Below are 17221 nucleotides of genomic sequence, written 5' to 3'. Positions count from 1 at the left end.
AACCAACAACAGCAGCATTTTAGTAATGCATCTTCAAGAAACTCCTTGTGTTCACCTCAATTAGACCATTTAATTTCCAGGCTTTATTTTTGTTAGAGTAGGCTGAAAGGCTGCAGCAGCAGTGTGCTGAGAATTTAAATTTTGTGGTTTTGGGGAAAGACATTTATACTATCTCCAAATGAGAACAATCAAGACCTTTTATGCTTTGCATCTCTAATGCAACAGTATACGGGCATGGGATGTTGTTCAGGACTGATGGTCTTATCTGACTTCTGTTCATTTTGCATATGGGACAAGAAGAGGGATTTCCAGCAGGAATAATTTCCTGATGCTTAGTGGTCATTTAAGAGAATTTTACTTTAAATCAGGTGGCTTTGAGCTGTGGCCTTGCCAGTGGGTTGGAGTTACAGTGTGATCCCTAAACAGGTCGCTCACAATCTTTGCCAGCTGTGTGGGAACATTTAGAAGTTAATTATGTACTTGGTTACCCTAAATTAGTAGTCCTGAAGCTTAGAGGTGTGTAAGGGGAGAGGGAGAGTGAGCATTCATGAAGGTTGACAAAAACTGTTGTCCAGTTTAGAAGATAAGTGTGTGATTTGCCCTTCCATATCCAAGCCTCTGACATGCATTAAAGTCACCATAATTCTAAACAGCATTTGTCCTGATTTAGATTGATCACCTCTCTGGATGGTAGAGCTGCGATACCTGATTCTTGTGTAAGGCATTGTTTTGATGAAAGCCTCACTAAATCACTCCTGTTGTTGCAGTGACTGGTGCCAGCTTCTTTGTGTTCAGTGGAGCTTTAAAATCCTCTTCAGGCTACCTTGCCAAATCCAGTATAGTAGAAGGTAAGACCTGAACTGCTTGCTTAAAACACAGTTTCCCTCTTAACATGGCTCAACTCTGTAGTTAGCAGGGCTCTGCTGTTATGCCTTGGGCATTTGAATCATGCTGCTGTTTCAGCTTTATCCTACTTTTTAGCCAACCCCCCCCCCCGTTTCCTTTAATGAGGAGGAACTTGTCCAGATGCTGTAGAACAGGGACACGAGAAAATGAGGGTAAGATATGAAATACCTGGCTTGTGAGCCTGTGACCAGTTTACAGGTTTGGGTTGAATGAGGAAATTGTGAGCCTAAGAAATGTGGAATGTGTAATCCCCCAACCAGGAGCGGAAGCGCTGCTAAACTTACTCTGTTCCCAAATAGCTCTGCATTATGCAAGATTATGAATGTGCATTGTTCATATTCTTGTATGTGGGCAGATGAGAACATGACAACTCCAGATTGTTGAGCTGGTACCCCCCTGATTTGGTTTGTTCTTCTTTTACCAGTTGTCATATCACAGAAATAAATGCCGACTGTGTACACTAGATTGAAAGCCGTTATTGCTTGTTAGCTGAGCTACGGAACTTTGTAGTGTGACCTCACTGCAGATGTGACAGTGCAGACAGTAGGGTTTAAGTGTGCTCCTTACAGTTTGTGAGTGATGTATGCAAGAAGCCCATGCGTGCAGTCAGTTAGCACAGCTGCACTGACTAGCAGGAACTCCTTAAGCTGCACCAACTTGAGAGCTCGCAGCTGTGTGAGCATGCAGTCCATGGGTGAGTGGTCACCCAGGGCTGAAAAGCAGCCATCTCACTGTAGGTCAGGTATATGTAGGTCATTATACCATTTTCTGTGTCTAAACTGGTGGTTTAGCGCAAGACAGAGGTACAGGTGGATTCAGGCAAGGAATCCATTGGATATATCTAAGGTACATTGGGGAAGTGTATCATTCCTAAGTTATTTCTGCAGTAATTTACACTGATCCAATCCAAATTCTGTCTCTTTTGCCACTGTCAGGCAAGCACTGACTTCCCAAAAAACTGTCATCACTGGAGTGCTGCTTCCAGTGCCAACAGTGGTGACAGCTGAATGCAGCGGGAGGGCGGGTCACACAGGGTTTCTGAGGGATGCCGCAAGCAGGTGTCAAGTTTTGAGGGAAACTAATGTGGCCATTGCTATAGCTGACTTTACCTGGTAGATGGACTTCACATTATCCTTGTGGTTTCGCTAGTCAATGCTCATCAGTGCTGCATTTTAGGAATCTGAGAGTTCAGAAACAGTCTCATGTAGCATTGCTGCCTATGACTCTTAAAAATAGATGTTTAACCTTTCTGTTGCAAAAAGAGGAAGGATGTTTATTTCTTTTTCTTAATATAGGCTCAGTTCATGTGGCTTATCTTGGCTTATGAGGATTTCTTGGTTCCCTATAGATGGAGTAATGGTTCAGATAACGGCTGAGAGCATGGACTCCTTGAGGCAGGCCTTGAGAGAGATGAAAGACTTCACCATCACTTGTGGCAAAGTAGATGCTGAAGATCCTCAGGAACATGTTCATATTCAGTGGGTAGAAGATGATAAAAACTTTAGTAAGGGGTAAGTAGAGGAGCAAGCGCTTGACATTGAATGGTGACTGTCTGACTGTATTTGTTAAAAATTTTAGTTGATCTTCTAAGGTGCATGAGTCTTCAAATCAATAGGAATTACAAGTCTGTGCCTCTATTTTGAGTGATAAGATGCAATTAAATGTAATGAAAATGGAATTGAGATACCAGAGCTTTGGGGCATCTATTTAGAAAGTTGTCAATCTATGGATATTTTGCCATTGCTAATACCCAGTTATTGAACACCACTAATCTGTCTCCAACACTCAGCACTGAACCCTGCATATTGTGGTCACTTTTCTCTCTTGGTGCTTAGTTTGCATTAAGTAGTGCTGGAAATAACGTTGCTGAACAGCAACAGTATATTTGGACTCTTGATAGTTAAGCCAAAAGGTGTAGATGGCAGCTCAGTATTTATGACATTGAAGTGCTGTTGTGATGGGTACAATGTTTAAGGACTCAGCATCTAGAAAGGCGGCTATTGCTGTAGTTTCAGGCTCTCTGGGTCGGTCTTAGGTTCTGTAATTAAATTCTGGGGTGTGTAAGTAGTGTTTCAAGTATTGCTGGCCTACACTGAGGTTACAAATGAATAAAAATCAAATCTGTGTGAAATGCCTCATTGCTGTGTTAGCACCTTATGAGATCTCAGCTCTGGTGCAAAGCTTTGTTGAGAACCTTCAGGAAGGCCCTTCCTGCAGCTGGTTTGTGCTTACTGACCAGGGCGGGTGTCAGGGCAGGAGCTGCGGGGGACGGCAGGGAGCATGCTGCCTCTCGGCTCTTCCCTCTTGCTCAGCCCCCTAGGAGCCCATCCCAGAAAGGCTGGTCACTATGAAGCTCCAGGCCTAGCACCATCGTCACATTTGGCAGTTTCATTCAAGATCACTGGTTTTGACACCCTGAGAGAAGCCTTTGGGGAGTTCCCCTCTGAGGGAATTTTGATCTATGCCCCATTAAGCTGACGTTGTAAGGCGCTGTGTAATAGCAGTTCAAATTGCAGAGCCTTCAGTTATGAAAAAACCTACAAGCGAGGCAGTTGGAGGGTTCAGGTGTAGCAGAGGAGCTGCCCTTTGATCCCGATGTAGTTCTCTTTTGCACTGTTCTCTGTTCAGCTCATGTCTTCTGCTTTTCCCTCCCTTTTACAGTGTTGTAAGCCCTATTGATGGCAAATCAATGGAGTCCATAACAAGCGTGAAGATATTTCATGGCTCAGAGTACAAGGCAAACGGAAAGGTCATTCGGTGGACAGAGGTAAGTCAGTCAAATTGAGCTGCATGTAAACCAACACTTGGCATTTTGGGATTGCAACTACAGCCTAGTCTTCTTTCAACCTGCTCTCTCTACTCACCAAAATTAAAGCAGCAAATTTTTCAGAACAAACCTGTGTTACCTTTCTTACCTGCAAGGAAAGGTTCAGGACGGCATCGTGCAGAGTAAAATATCCTGTCACTGATGCGCAGCTCAGGCTGCTATCACAGCCACCCCCTACAGCCTACTCTGCGCTGGCCAACTCTTCTCACATACGGTTGTTGAACATGGGGGGAAGCCAGAAAAATACTTGCTCACTGTGTTACCCAAGGTAACAGTTGGTTTCATCTGCATTTGTGTTAAAAACTACCTTTTTAAATGGAGACAAATCTTAGTAATTATTTTCTATAAATGGTATTTTGAGCCACCTTCTCTAAAACGCTACAAGTTAAAATGAAAGTGCTGTGGCATAAATCACTTGCAGGAACTGCTTGCATAGGTAATGTTAGCTGTGACTCTGCCGGCACACAAATGCTAGTGTTAAAAGATTTCTTCAGGTATTCCACTTAACCTGCCCAGGAGGAACCAAGTTAATCACTCTGCAGCTTTACACCTTTTTTCCCAGGTTAGCTGGGCTCAACAGAGACAAATTCAGTGACAACAGTAGTACAAATCTTCAGGCTGGGATGGCTTCTACGAAAAATGTGAATTTTTTGAAATTAACATCTGTTTATAAGCAGGTTTTTATTAAAAACTACGTGCAATACATAGTGAATTCCCATAATGTGGCTTTTGAGCAGAACTGAAAGTTTTTTGAGAACATGACTATTTAAATCTTTCTTTTGAAGTTTGGTCCCCCCGCCCCAAGGTGGCATCTTCAGGGTCTTTTGCTGGTCTTCCCTGCTTAAAGAAGAAATCTGCATTTGTGAAAAGTTTAAGTGGCACCTCTGTAACCTTATTTTCTAGAAAAGCCAAGTGTTGCGTTAACTCTTTCCTTCAGGTGTTTTTCCTGGAAAATGATGAGCAACATAATGGTCTGAGTGACCCAGCCGATCACAGCAGATTGACTGAAAACGTGGCAAAGGCTTTCTGTTTAGCGCTCTGTCCTCATCTTAAATTGTTGAAAGAAGACGGAATGACTAAGCTAGGTCTGCGTGTTACACTCGACTCGGATCAAGTAAGTCTTGAATAATTCGTTTTGGTTTAACTGGGGGATTGTTCCCTTGCTCGTTCCCCCAAAAGGAAATAGAACACTTCAACCATGCTCTTGGTTAAAGGAGTAGCAGTATCAGATGCTAATCTAGTGGTGCTGACTGTTGTTCGGTGTTTTGGGCCATCTGTTAGAATTGGAAAGCTAGTGCCTAGCCCGAATTAACACCAGGCTTGACCCCCATATGCCACTAGCAGCACCTGCTCTGTAGTCAGAGACCTGGGAACAGCCCTGCCACATGCTCAGGGGAGACTCTAAATTGGCCTTTTCACCACAAGTTAAAGACAGGAGTGCACTGAATGTATTCTTGGGTGAGCCGAACATTGTTCACAAGCATGGCTGTTCTTAAAAGATCACACTGCATAGGAGGCAGAGAAACAGATGGAAGGTCCCCTCGAGAGTGCTCCACAGCAAAAGCTACAAGCAGAGATAAGGGTCTGCTGGCAAGACAGCTGGCCTTGCCTTGGAGTGGACGTGTTCTTAGTATCAACCGGCTTTTAAATACTGCGTCACTTAATCTGATAATGCAGGCTGCGGTTCCTGCTGATCTGAACGGTCTGCTTTGACAAAGCAGAAAAAGAGAGGCTACTTTTGTCTGGGCAGCCACTGGCAACATACAGAAGAACAAAAACAAGTGGAAAAGCTGCTTTAGTGCCTGCTACAGATCCTGTTCAAGTGCCCGACTTCCCCAGGCAGACCGCAGCACCTCACACAGCTCATCCTCCTCCACAGCACTTCCCTCTTACTGCCCACTGAATCGCAGCCTGGTGTCCCGTTCTCTGTAAAACCCACTCTTAACTTTGTATTTTTTAGGTTGGTTATCAAGCTGGGAGTAATGGACAGCCACTGCCCTCTCAATACATGAATGACCTGGACAGTGCCTTAGTTCCAGTGATTCATGGCGGGGCATGTCAGTTGAGTGAGGGGCCAGTCATAATGGAGCTCATCTTTTATATTCTGGAAAACATCTCATAAGAGGACTTCATTTTCTGTTCAGACCTGTTCCAGCAGCAGTTGTATCTGAATCATTTGCACTTTAAAACTGGAAAATTAAGCTTTTGTTAACACTATTGGGGGAGGGGGGGGAGGAGGGAGGGACAGTTGTTCCATAATTCTAAATCTTCTATGCATTGTCAACAAACAGAGGATCAGGGCAGCTTCTATACTACAACATGGCTATGCTATCCTTGCAGCTAATACAATTCTGTTACTGTTTAGAAAAATGCTCATGTTTAAAGACTTACAGTCATGTACTCTAAATGCTCAAACGGGTGCAAAGATCACTGGGGCGTAAATAAAAAGTGAAACTCCAATCTTGTACTGTTTGTAGATGGACACATAAGAAACAACAATCAAGACCTCCATTCTGACCTCATCATAATGCCGTTTGTGGTTATCCTGTAGACATTAAGTAACGTTTACATTATTTTGACCAGATTATTGGTTGAAATAGGTTTGGAGTAGCCCTCGAGAGCTATGGAAAGCTTACCTAGCCATAACTACATTTGTATATGTGTCCAAATGAGCAGAAGGGCAGGCATCTCTGAAAGCGGTATTATGTAAACTGCAGTTTTGTGTGTGTAATAGGCTAGTTTACTTTTTTCCTCTATTTACTATAAAAACCCGTCACCTCGGCAGATTTCTATAATCTCCTAGAACAACTCTGCTATTCTGTACGTTGTTTACAAATCTGTGTGAAGCAGAGGAAATATTAGCCCTAAAGTGCAGTTATCTCTCACTCCTCTTCCCCAGTAGGTCCTGCTTTTTAAAGAAAAGTAACACCCAGGGCAGCTTTAAGTCTCCTCCTTGCTGTATGCTGTAGCGTAACGCTAGCGTCATGTAATACAAGACAGCTTGCACTTCATATTAGCAGCACCACGTAAAAGCTTACCTGTGATAAAAGTAAAGAGTGGCTGTTTTTGCATGTTCTGCTGAAAAAGGCTTTCTGGTCAGCTCCAAGCACTTGCACTTGGCCCAGCGCTCTTGGTCTCACCTGAGAGGGCTTTAGGAAGGAAAGCAGCTGCTCACGCCTGCTGGAATTGAGAATCAGCCGGAGGAAACGTGGTTCCACACTGTTACTGTCCCCATGGAAAGCTGCTAACCAGCGGAAAGGGCTGAACACAGGGGAAGGCTTTGGTTTGTTTAGCCATAGCCATGCACAGCAGCTGCTGCGAGTCCCTCCCAGGAAGGGGGGAGAAGGTTTCTGCTCCTGTCTGTACAGAAAATGAGTTTGGGAAGAGAGGGGCTAATTTATGGTGGATGCAGTATCTCAGACATTGCATCGTCCCTACTCACAGTCAGTTCTGGTGGATGCAGCGGGGATTATTTTGGTTTTGCTGTATGCGAGTAACACAGGCGTCCTTTCAACTATAAAGGGAAGTGCAAGGCTACTGTGAGACCGATGCTATGTTTTTTAAACAAATACACAGCATTAGCTGGGCAAAGGAAAAGGTAACTGTACACGTAGCAATGTATTTTATGTAAAGACAGCACAGTATATGTACAGAGTGCATTTGTGAATAAATGGCTACTGCTTTTTAAAAAAAAGCAAAGTCTGACAAATCCAATATTGCAAATTACAGCTGTCACCACCCAGCACTTGGCAAAGGCAGGCCAGAGAACTGGGGTCCAACTCCAGAAATAAAAGCTGGCCAGCAAGAGGTAGCACGCTACTACACTTAAAGGGGTAAGTGTTACATCAGAGTGAAACCTTACCTCTGGCATTTGGGAAAAGGTGGCTGGCTTAATGCGGCTTGCTTAACATTTCACGACGGACAAACCTTCAGCTATTACACAACCACTAGCCCTCCTGTGTATTTGTGCAGCGGAGCGGGACTACGGGTACGTCCAGCCTCCCCTCTGCATGCTGTTTTTGCACACATTGGGACACGGCGCAGCACTACACGGTGTAGGCAAGATTCAGTATCTGGAAGAGCGTTCCAGAAACTAAGTAATAATCTTCCTTCTAGAGCCTGCACTCCAGCTTTGCCACAGCAGCGGCTTTCCAGTTACTTCAGTTGCATTGTTATGCTTAATAATGCAGTAAAAGAGGTGAAAAATCTTTATCTTCTCTTCCTTTGCCCCAGAAGTCTTTTAGGTTTGGATTATGTTTGTGCAAAACACTATCAACTGGTGACTGACATGTTTGCTTCAACCATAGCCTTTTAAATGACCTTAATTACCATGTTGTTAAGAAACGAGTACTTGTTTTAGAAGAAAATTGTACTTTTACAATTCAGTTAGTTAACACTGCAAAAAACTGCATATTATATTTTTATTTTCAACATGTAGTTTTGTATATTAAATTTATTGAAATTAAAAACTGAACACTGTATTGTCTTCATCTGCTCAGGAAGACAGAGGCGGTGCTGCCTTACTTGTCTGGACTCTTTTTCTGTCTACAAACTTGCCCTACCTGAACAGCTGGTGCGGGAGCGCTCCGACTCCCCCGTGCAGGCACAGCCTCTCCTTTGAGATCAGGCCTTTCCGTTAGCTCACAGAGATTTAAAAACACAAACATATTTGGTACCATTTTTTTGTATGCTGCTGATCAAAAGCATTCCTGAAAATAGTCATAATCCAGTTTTCTACATGTCAAAGAGTGGCTATTTTCCCCATCACCTGGAAGAACTGTAAAAGCCTATTTTTTGTAAAAATACAAGGAACATTTGGGAAACAGCAGAGTCTAGCGTACTTTTTTTTCCCCCTCCATTTTTATATTTAAAAAAAACCCCAAAAACAAAAACCAAAGAAAAAGGATGAAGGCACGGTACCCGGGCTGCACTGAACAAGCAGCACAGCAAGCATGGCAGACAAGTGGTAGCCAGAACAAAAACGCAGATCTGTTAACACCTGCTGCTAAGAAGTCTTGCATTCTTTTCTTCTGAAAGGCAACATCCGATTGAACGTCATGCTGCAGTGGCATGCACAGAGGAGGGACGCACCGCTGCTAGATTGCTGCCCGAGCTCTCTCTCCTCTATTTTAGGAAACAAAAAAAAAACCCCAAACACCCAAGCAGGCCTTGATAAAGAGAACAGAAAAAGCGGTAGCAGGCTGTTCACCGTACCATGCTGGCTGCTTGTACACTTGAAAAAATTAATTCTAGTAAAGGTCTTACCTGTGACTTGACTGAGAAGTTTTTGCACTGCCTCAGGGCATTTTTAAGGGGCTAAACTCTTCACACACCACTATGCATAGTTAATGTAACATTCATCCTGGTGCTACATCAGTAGTCCCACATTAAGGCAATTCTGTCTATTTTGTGTAGACTAGTAACAATCCCCTGCAGCAGCACATTCCCAGAGCCTTACATTTGCCTTGAAGTTATGAATAAGCATTATGGCTGTTATCAAAATAGACATTAGGTTCAGTAGTGCATTCAACATCTTTGGTGCTTGCAGCTAGCAGCGTCTTTCTACGTACGTTCATCCCACATCTTTTAACATTCCAACGGATCTGGGGGGGGAGGAAAAAAAACCAAACAAAAACCCAACAAAATTACTTGATGCAGTACTTAACAGAGGTTCATAATTCAAGGTCACATTATATGTAAAATGCTGACATGAATTTTCTGGATGATCAACTAGAGAAATCAGTGGGGCAAAATTATTAAGCTGTAGTGATTGAAAGTGCTTAGATGTCCAGTCACGGCACAAGGCCAAGTTGCTACTTCAGATACGGCCATCAAACGTGTCCCTCACAGCCTAACTGCGAAGCTCACGGGCAGCTTGCTGACCTCCTTGGCTGTGAGGAAGAAATCGCTAGACAAAGTCCCTTTGGTGCTACAAATTCAGGCCCAGGTATTGAAACAAGACCTCTCAATCTAAAATCTAACACAATTTGGAAGGAAAGGTGTGGCAAACAGGTGACGTTGCTGTGAAGCTGATGAATAGTCTCTTAACTGCCATTTATAAATGGCAAAGCAAAACAATACGTTAAGGAAGAGGGAGCACAGAGACTTCAGGAGCTCAGGCAACGGAAGAGGGATTACTTGTTAGAAACTTTGTATTTATACATCATCCGTTTTCCATGAGAAAAGGTAAGGTTTGTTCCATGCTCGTACAGCAAGGTCACGGTCCAAGAGGAGGACTCGACATGCCACCACAGCACGAGAAATGCCTGCTCAGAGGGGATGAGCACGGTCACCCCCCCGCCAATAACACCCTGTGGCTGCAATTTGCACGCGCACCGACTGCCCCTAGCGAGTCGGCGTCCACTCCGTGGTTTTATGAACATTAGGTCCTCACTTCTCCCACAGCTAAGTTTCAGGTTATCGGGGATTGTGCCCAACTAATCTGAATTTCTTTCAAACATCAGACACATACATAAAAGTAGGCTGAATTAGAGATTCCACAGGCAGACAGACTTCTGGTACTTATCTTTCAGGAACTTTATGTAGAAAATCACTTTAAAAAAAAAGACACCAGAAGTTTTGGTATTTACTTGCTTTTGTTTTTTTTAAGAAGGGAGGATTTGTGAAACCTGAAAGGCAGAGTATGAGAAAGGAAGACAAGCTCCAAACCCAAGCAGTTTCTGTAGAGGCTGGCAAGAAGCAGCAGCCCACCTCTTTTTCATCCTAACATACAGCCGCTTTGGCAGCACACAGCTCCTCTTCTGTACTTGCTGTGAGCACAGTGGGCACCAGGCACGCTTCTTCAGGTAGCCTGCATTCAACTGTGCAGTCTCTCCCTGCTGAGAAGTCTCAAGTATCCCGAAGAAAGCCTATCTCCAACAGTTTCCCTTTCACATGAAGTCAAGCAGACTTTCATGGGACAAACAAATGCCCTTCTCTAGCTTCTGGCAGGGGAAGAAGGGTCCTTGCTAACTAAACTTTTTTTGCTAACGATAAGGATGGACAGAAAGCTCTCCCCCTCCTAGAAAGGACTCATAAATCTTATTTTCTAAATGTTATTCTAAATAAAGGTGATGCTAGAAGCATTCCCTGTATTTCAAGTGATTGTGAAATAGCATCTTTGATACACAAACTAATCAGACATTCTGTAACCTCATTTCTGAAGTTATGTCAACTCACCACTACAAATATAAAGATGAACGGTATCAAAGCCAGAGCTATGTAATTGGGTCAATGTCAACAAAAGACATTATTCAAGCAGAGTTTATCTGCAGCCCTGTCGAGTTCTGGCCAGACCATCTTTAGACGCAGCATTCGTACCTCAGATAGAGCTAATGTTCAAGGACCAGCCAGTTTTCTGTAACTGTTTGAAGATCTTGACCACTGAGGGGCTCCCTGAGTCTCACTTTTACCTCCAGTTTCCCTCCAGTGGGCTTTCTGCCATCAAAAATCTGAAAGAACCACAAAAAGAAGAGCAGTTAGCGCACGTATGAATGATAATGTCAAATTAGGGTGCCTCAGGCAACCACTGACTATATTGCACCACGACTAAAAGATGACAGAGATCACCTGCAGGTGACTGCAATGCCGGGAGGTGTCGCAGCCGCGTGCTTCCCCGGATTGATAATTCAGCAGAGCAGGTCCCCATGCAACCTGTGCGGGGCAGCTGCACCAGTGGCTGTGCTACCTCTGCCTGCCGTGCACCAAGCCGCCGAAGTACAAGTGGCATCCACGGGCAGCTCGGAGGACCCTATGGCCAGCAGTCTCCTGAACATGTCTGTGATGCACCCCAAGGCTTTTTTTTTTTTTTTTTTTTTTTAAGGCTCCACTTAGTGACCTCCTACTGGATCTTACAGCAGCTCTCTATCCACTCTGGCAGTCTTCACTTAACCCTTTGATCTGTTAGCTACCAACACAATTATTTTTGGGAACCGCCTGAATTTCTGGTCCTGACAAAGAAAACTATCTTGATACAGAAAATCTGCAGAAGAGTCCCCAAGGAGTTCCCAGTACCAGAACTGTCACAGCTAAGACAAGCCTCAAGAGATTACAAAACAGGGAACAGCCCATTGTTCATCAAACTCATCCAGTACAAAACTGTCAACTATATACACACACATTTATGCAATGTGAATATTCAAGTACTACTTACTAGAAGAACACACCTCATCCAGAAAACATACCTCGATGATCTCTCTAACTTCACATTCCGATTCCAGCTTGTCCAGTTTCAAGTGTGCTGTCCCCACCTGCTTGTCACTTCTGAAGAAGGACCTGTTTCAAAGAAATCTTCCTTAGTGGAATGAGTAAGGTTTTTTAGAACACTAAAATTAATTTTAACTAATTTTAGACTAGAAATTAAACACAGAGCATTTTTATCCTGCAATGAAAACAATCAACTTTTCTCTGCTACAGTCACTTCTGTTTAAGACTTTTATCAGCAAGTGATCCATCTTTACCTTAACAGAGACAGGTGATGCAATCCTTATCTAGACAAACTCCTCCAAAAGGCAACAGCTAAGACTAAAACACACTAATTCCACAGAAGTGTGCAGCTCAAAGCACTGGATTTCTTTGCCTGCATCCAAGCATTTCCCTGAATCAGTCTCCAAAAGGATTGATAAACAACTAAAATCTAGAGATTCTGCAGGTAGGAAAGCCAACCAGCCATGCCTGTTGTGTTTTAGACAGGAAATCTGCCCAGAATTCAGAAGCTTCCTTTTTTAATGCCATTCTATTTAGGAAAAAAACCAAGCAAGCAAACCAACAAAGAAACAAAAAAAAACCCAATCCCAAAACATCCACCCTTCTTCCTATTATCATTAAGAGATATTAAGATATTATCAAGCAAGACTTGACATATGCAATGAAAACTCTGAAGATTATTATATGGAGCCTCAAGATCATGTAATCACCAGTAACAGTAACCAGTATATTCATACACAGACCTGATCCTGCCATCAGTGCCTACAATTTCCAGGTGAGCATCCGTGAACCTGATTGTCTAAAGTCTCCGACTGGAAAAGGAGTAAGGTTGTTTCTTCACATCCACTGCCTCAACGATTGCTTCATTCACATAGTCTCCAAATAGTTCATAATCAAGCACAGTGTAAGAAACCTGTCATCCAGACTTTAACCTCACTTTCTGGCTTGCAGGTTCAGAAATAGCGTCAGAAATACTTTGGCTCATGCAGCACCTAAGTCTCTCTAGGTCAGGAGGACAATGGTCTGGTACCATTAGCCCAGGCCATAGCGAGCTCACAGTAGGGAGCTCAGACACTTCTACATGGGATAGAGAGTGCAAGACCACTACTACTCTGAATGCACTGGGACATGCAGCAAGTCACTCTTAGGAAGTACATCTCTTCCAAAAACCTGTTGCTGAAGGACTTGAAAGACTCCAGCTCAGTTGTTCAGATTGCTTATTTGGCAGTTTGTGCATCTCAACACAAATTGCTGTAGTAAAGAAAAATGTCACAAGGTACCTCAAGGGCTGATAGCGCTGCCTCCAAACACTATGCCTATGAATTTTGTGGACAGAAAGCCTTCCATCAATGAGACTACAGTAGACTCACAAAATCATTTAGAAAAGTTCAGAATTTATTAGCTTACATGCTAGAATACTTCCTTTACTTCACAAGCACCTTAAAATGAAGGATTACATAATTGTACTGCAGTGAGTTGGACACTTTGTTCATAAACTTAAAAAGAGAATCAGCAATTCTTCTAGCTGAATTTTTTTAAAAGCATTTTTCCATTTCATAATTCAAGAAACAATAAAGACTGGTTCATCCCTGATCAGTTCTAAGGGGTTTGCAGTGAAGAATGTGAACTTGCTCTAGGCCATGGCTTCAGAAACAGCTCTGGGGAAATCTCCTTTTATCTTCAGAAGCTTTTAGGAGAGGTGTATGGAGAAAGTTTTCCGTTGGAAAAATACATTGCTGGGTTTTTACTTGAAAGTGTTTTTTAAACTGAAGTTTAATACGTATGACCTGAAACAAGTCTCCTTTGCTCACCGAGACAAAATAATTCTTGGGAGATGGTCAAAGAGCTATCAGAGACCCCAAAACTACAACATCTACAAGCATTTCTGAAAGTATTATTCATTTATTATAGTCTTGAAGACAGACAGGGAGTAGACAGTCTTTAGAAAAAGAGCCTGGATCACTTAATCCTCTCCTTTCTCCTGAGAAGGTGGCCAGGGAAGGTGATCAGTGGGAATTCCTTCTTTTTCTGCTTCCCTGTTGCTATTTGCCATGGGGAACTGCCACCCCTCCACCCCAATCCAGAAACAAGCATATATTTAACTTGTTAGATTCCTGTTCTAAGAACAAAAAAATATGTCAGAAGCAGAAAAGAGACAACCCGCACAGATTTTTTTGCTAATCTTCGAAAAGGCTTCAAAAGATGACAATCTGGAGCTGGCATACAACTCATTAATCACTGGAGAGTGTTTCCTAATGGGTGAACTTAAGCCTGAGCCTAACTCAGACCTTAAAAACAAACACAGTTCCAGCTGGTAAGAGAACAGGATATGCCCCATATGGACAATGGTATGCAAAAGATAGGGAGAAAATGTTTTAAACAACTGTAAACACTTAACAGTTCTATGCAAGAGAGGTAGGATCTCTAATGATGAAATCTTGAACAACAGAGCAGCGGAGCAGTCAGGATTGAAAGAGTAAGAAAATGAGCTTTTGCTTCAATGGAGGTGCAAATGGAAGATCTGGACTTTATCTCAAAAATTAAAACATCTACAACTTGAAAACCATCTCGGAGAACCTATGGATCATTTCTGCACGTCCCAGCAACAGAAACAAACAGCACAAACTGCCACCGAGGCAAAAACCAGGTTATCTAACATCCCATCCAAGTCATGGGTCACAACCAACTCGGGGATTAGTGAATACAGGCCACTGATTTTGAATAAATCAGTAATGAGCCTAGATGTAGGACGATTTCCCTGAACTTTACCAACTGTTAACATCCATCTCATCATCTTGATCTCTGAGATGAAGGGAGTCCGTCTCTCTCAAGATAGTCTAACAGTTTGCTAGCAGTGTTCGGTAAATATTGTAAGATCCTCAGCATGAAGATAAATAGAAAAACATAACACTAGTTCTGCCATCATCTGTCATCTGCTTTACTGCTGTTAATGTTTTGCTGCCACTTGTACTTCACTATTCTACAAAATTATCCCGTATAACATTTAAATCTTCTAGTCCAGATGACTAAAACCAGACTGGATAAGAATCAAAACAATTTGAAGCTGAATCATTACCTTCTCAGTGTCATCAATTCCTCTTATATCTGCCAGTTATGAACCAACTTCACTGAACTTCTGCCTTTTTTTCACCCCCACCGGGAAAGATAGAGAGCTTGGCACATGTTGAAAGGAGTTCTCAGACATGAGAACTAGACAACACTTTATTGCTAGCTTAAAGATTGTGCTTCATAGATTTCAGCTACAACACTCTTTTCAACTGCTACTAGAGAAGCAACGAGGGGGGAGCAAACTGTAGACTTACCCTTTATGAAATACTTCAAATTTAATTCCTTTGGACCGAATTGCTCGTCGGAAACCTCTGTGATTTCGGTTGATGTTCAACTTGAACAACTGGTTATATTCTACAGTTAAGATATAGAAAAATGAAAGAAAGCTGTGAAGGTCAAACTATGTGCAGTGCCCTATTACATGCACGTACTCAGACCTCTGTTTATCTCAGTTTGGCCCATTTGTGAAAGACACTTCACATCCATATGAACCTCCTTCTCAGGAGCTTATTTCAGTCATTAACAAGTTAGTGTCCCTGTGCAACAGTTCATCTCTGTCATCCCCACTTTACAGGGACAGAAACCAAACTGTCATCATGAGGAGGTGACAGCAAGTTACTGGAGAGCCAAAACTGTGGAGAATCTAGATCTTTCAGCAATTAAACAGAGTGTCTGTGCCTAAGAAAAAGGTACAAAATAATAAGGAAAAAGCATAGGAAGGTTGGAACAACTGGGAAGGAGTGTTTTGATAATGTAAATAATACTGTTTTAACACCAGTTTCATTAATGAGCATGACAAGAACTATGCCACAGGATACCTTTTCATCAGAAAGTCTCACAACATTGTACAACTAATGTTCAAAGACTGATCTGCTGTGCTACCCAGGAACACTCACCTCTGCTTGCCAGCCTGGGAACCCAAAACACTAATGCTAAGTGGCTGTTCAGCAAGTGCAGATCAAGTTATTGGAAGACTTGGAATGCAGCTCTCGGTATCAGAGCTTCAGGACTTCTACTCTTAACAGAAAATATATATAAACTCAAAAGATATTATATATGTCTATATCTTTTGAGATAAATTCACAACAAGTAATTTGGATACTGAATTCAAAGTTGTTTTGATACTAGATGGCTGCTTACTGCAAGAATTGAAAAAATAATGTAGCAATAAACCAAACTCAGAGTGCAAGATGATTAATTCTAAAATGCATGTTGAGTCTAATACCGGTATTCAATGGCTAGGTACAACAGAGTATTTTTCAAAAGGTACAAAGAAAGTATTTTAGTAGGTTTCAAGACACATTGTCTTAACAAAAAAAAAAAAAAAAAAAAATCTATTTCTGCAATGATGCTTTGTCAGGTTTAGAAATGTTAGCTGATTAGCAAAAATCATGACAGAATCTCACAGGACACAAAATCTGACTGAAAAAGATCTGATCCATGGAGATACTGAAATTAATAATTTAACTTATTTAATAAAGCAGACTTATTTATCTGGCCCATCTCCCAGCAGGGTTGACAGCAGCAGCTGGAGCATGACTGGTAACTCGATTTCACTAAGTCGTAACACAATAACTATCACTGATATTGGGATGAGGGTGAAGAAATTGCCAACGCAGCTGGACTTCACCCTCCTGGGAGGCCCTCTGGCCTGATTCACAGTATGAGATTAGCCTGCACTCTCCAGTGATTCCTAAGGTGCAATGTTTTTCCCTCTGTCCCAGAAAAAGTACTAACCTGGAGAATTGTTATTGTTAATTACAGGTGTTTTACTCTTTTGAGGTTGCTCCTATTAAGAGAGACACATATTACATAAAACCATCAGATATTGTTTCAAAATACAGAATAGTAACCATTTTTATTACCAGCTCTTTTTATACCTATACAAGAAACATGAGGCTTAGGGAGTTATCTGAATGATAAAAAGAGTCATGGTACATTCAAGACTAAAATATTTGGATTTCATTGCGGTAACAAGTATAATACTAGATAAAGAATAACCCAAAACATTACATGAAATGTAAGAGCCACAGATAAGCTATGTGATCACACTCAATTCAATCCAATCATCATGAAGTTACCGACTGCGGCTGTTAAACTACATGATAAACTGCGCACGTTCCACGACACAGTAATTCTGTTCCTTCTGCATTAGTTAGAATAATAAGCTACACAAGGAATTCATCACAAATCATTCAGGGAATTGCCCTACTA

The 17221-nt window shown here is 42.2% G+C and overlaps 2 protein-coding genes across 2 annotated transcripts in view; one reads left to right on the top strand and one right to left on the bottom strand.

Annotated features, from left to right (window-relative positions):
* Nucleotides 1–5953, top strand: part of ZFYVE9 (zinc finger FYVE-type containing 9) — a 44728-nt gene extending 38775 nt beyond the window's left edge. The window contains exons 14-18 of the mRNA XM_009483218.2: nt 768–848; nt 2255–2417; nt 3568–3673; nt 4671–4847; nt 5694–5953. Coding sequence (XP_009481493.1) covers nt 768–848; nt 2255–2417; nt 3568–3673; nt 4671–4847; nt 5694–5855 — 689 coding nt within the window. The 3' untranslated portion in view covers nt 5856–5953. The remainder of the gene's footprint in view (nt 1–767; nt 849–2254; nt 2418–3567; nt 3674–4670; nt 4848–5693) is intronic.
* A 2220-nt stretch (nt 5954–8173) lies between these two features.
* CC2D1B (coiled-coil and C2 domain containing 1B) overlaps nt 8174–17221 on the bottom strand; it is a 34448-nt gene continuing 25400 nt past the window's right edge. Inside the window, exons 20-24 of the mRNA XM_009483217.2 lie at nt 16745–16796; nt 15262–15361; nt 11917–12007; nt 11054–11184; nt 8174–9336 (exon numbers count right to left, since the gene is read on the bottom strand). Coding sequence (XP_009481492.1) covers nt 11065–11184; nt 11917–12007; nt 15262–15361; nt 16745–16796 — 363 coding nt within the window. The 3' untranslated portion in view covers nt 8174–9336; nt 11054–11064. The remainder of the gene's footprint in view (nt 9337–11053; nt 11185–11916; nt 12008–15261; nt 15362–16744; nt 16797–17221) is intronic.

Source organism: Pelecanus crispus, chromosome 5, assembly GCF_030463565.1.
Source record: "Pelecanus crispus isolate bPelCri1 chromosome 5, bPelCri1.pri, whole genome shotgun sequence".
Lineage (NCBI taxonomy): Eukaryota > Metazoa > Chordata > Aves > Pelecaniformes > Pelecanidae > Pelecanus > Pelecanus crispus.
The sequence above is the reverse complement of the archived record's forward strand: the minus strand, read 5'-3'. Positions and strand labels throughout refer to the sequence as shown.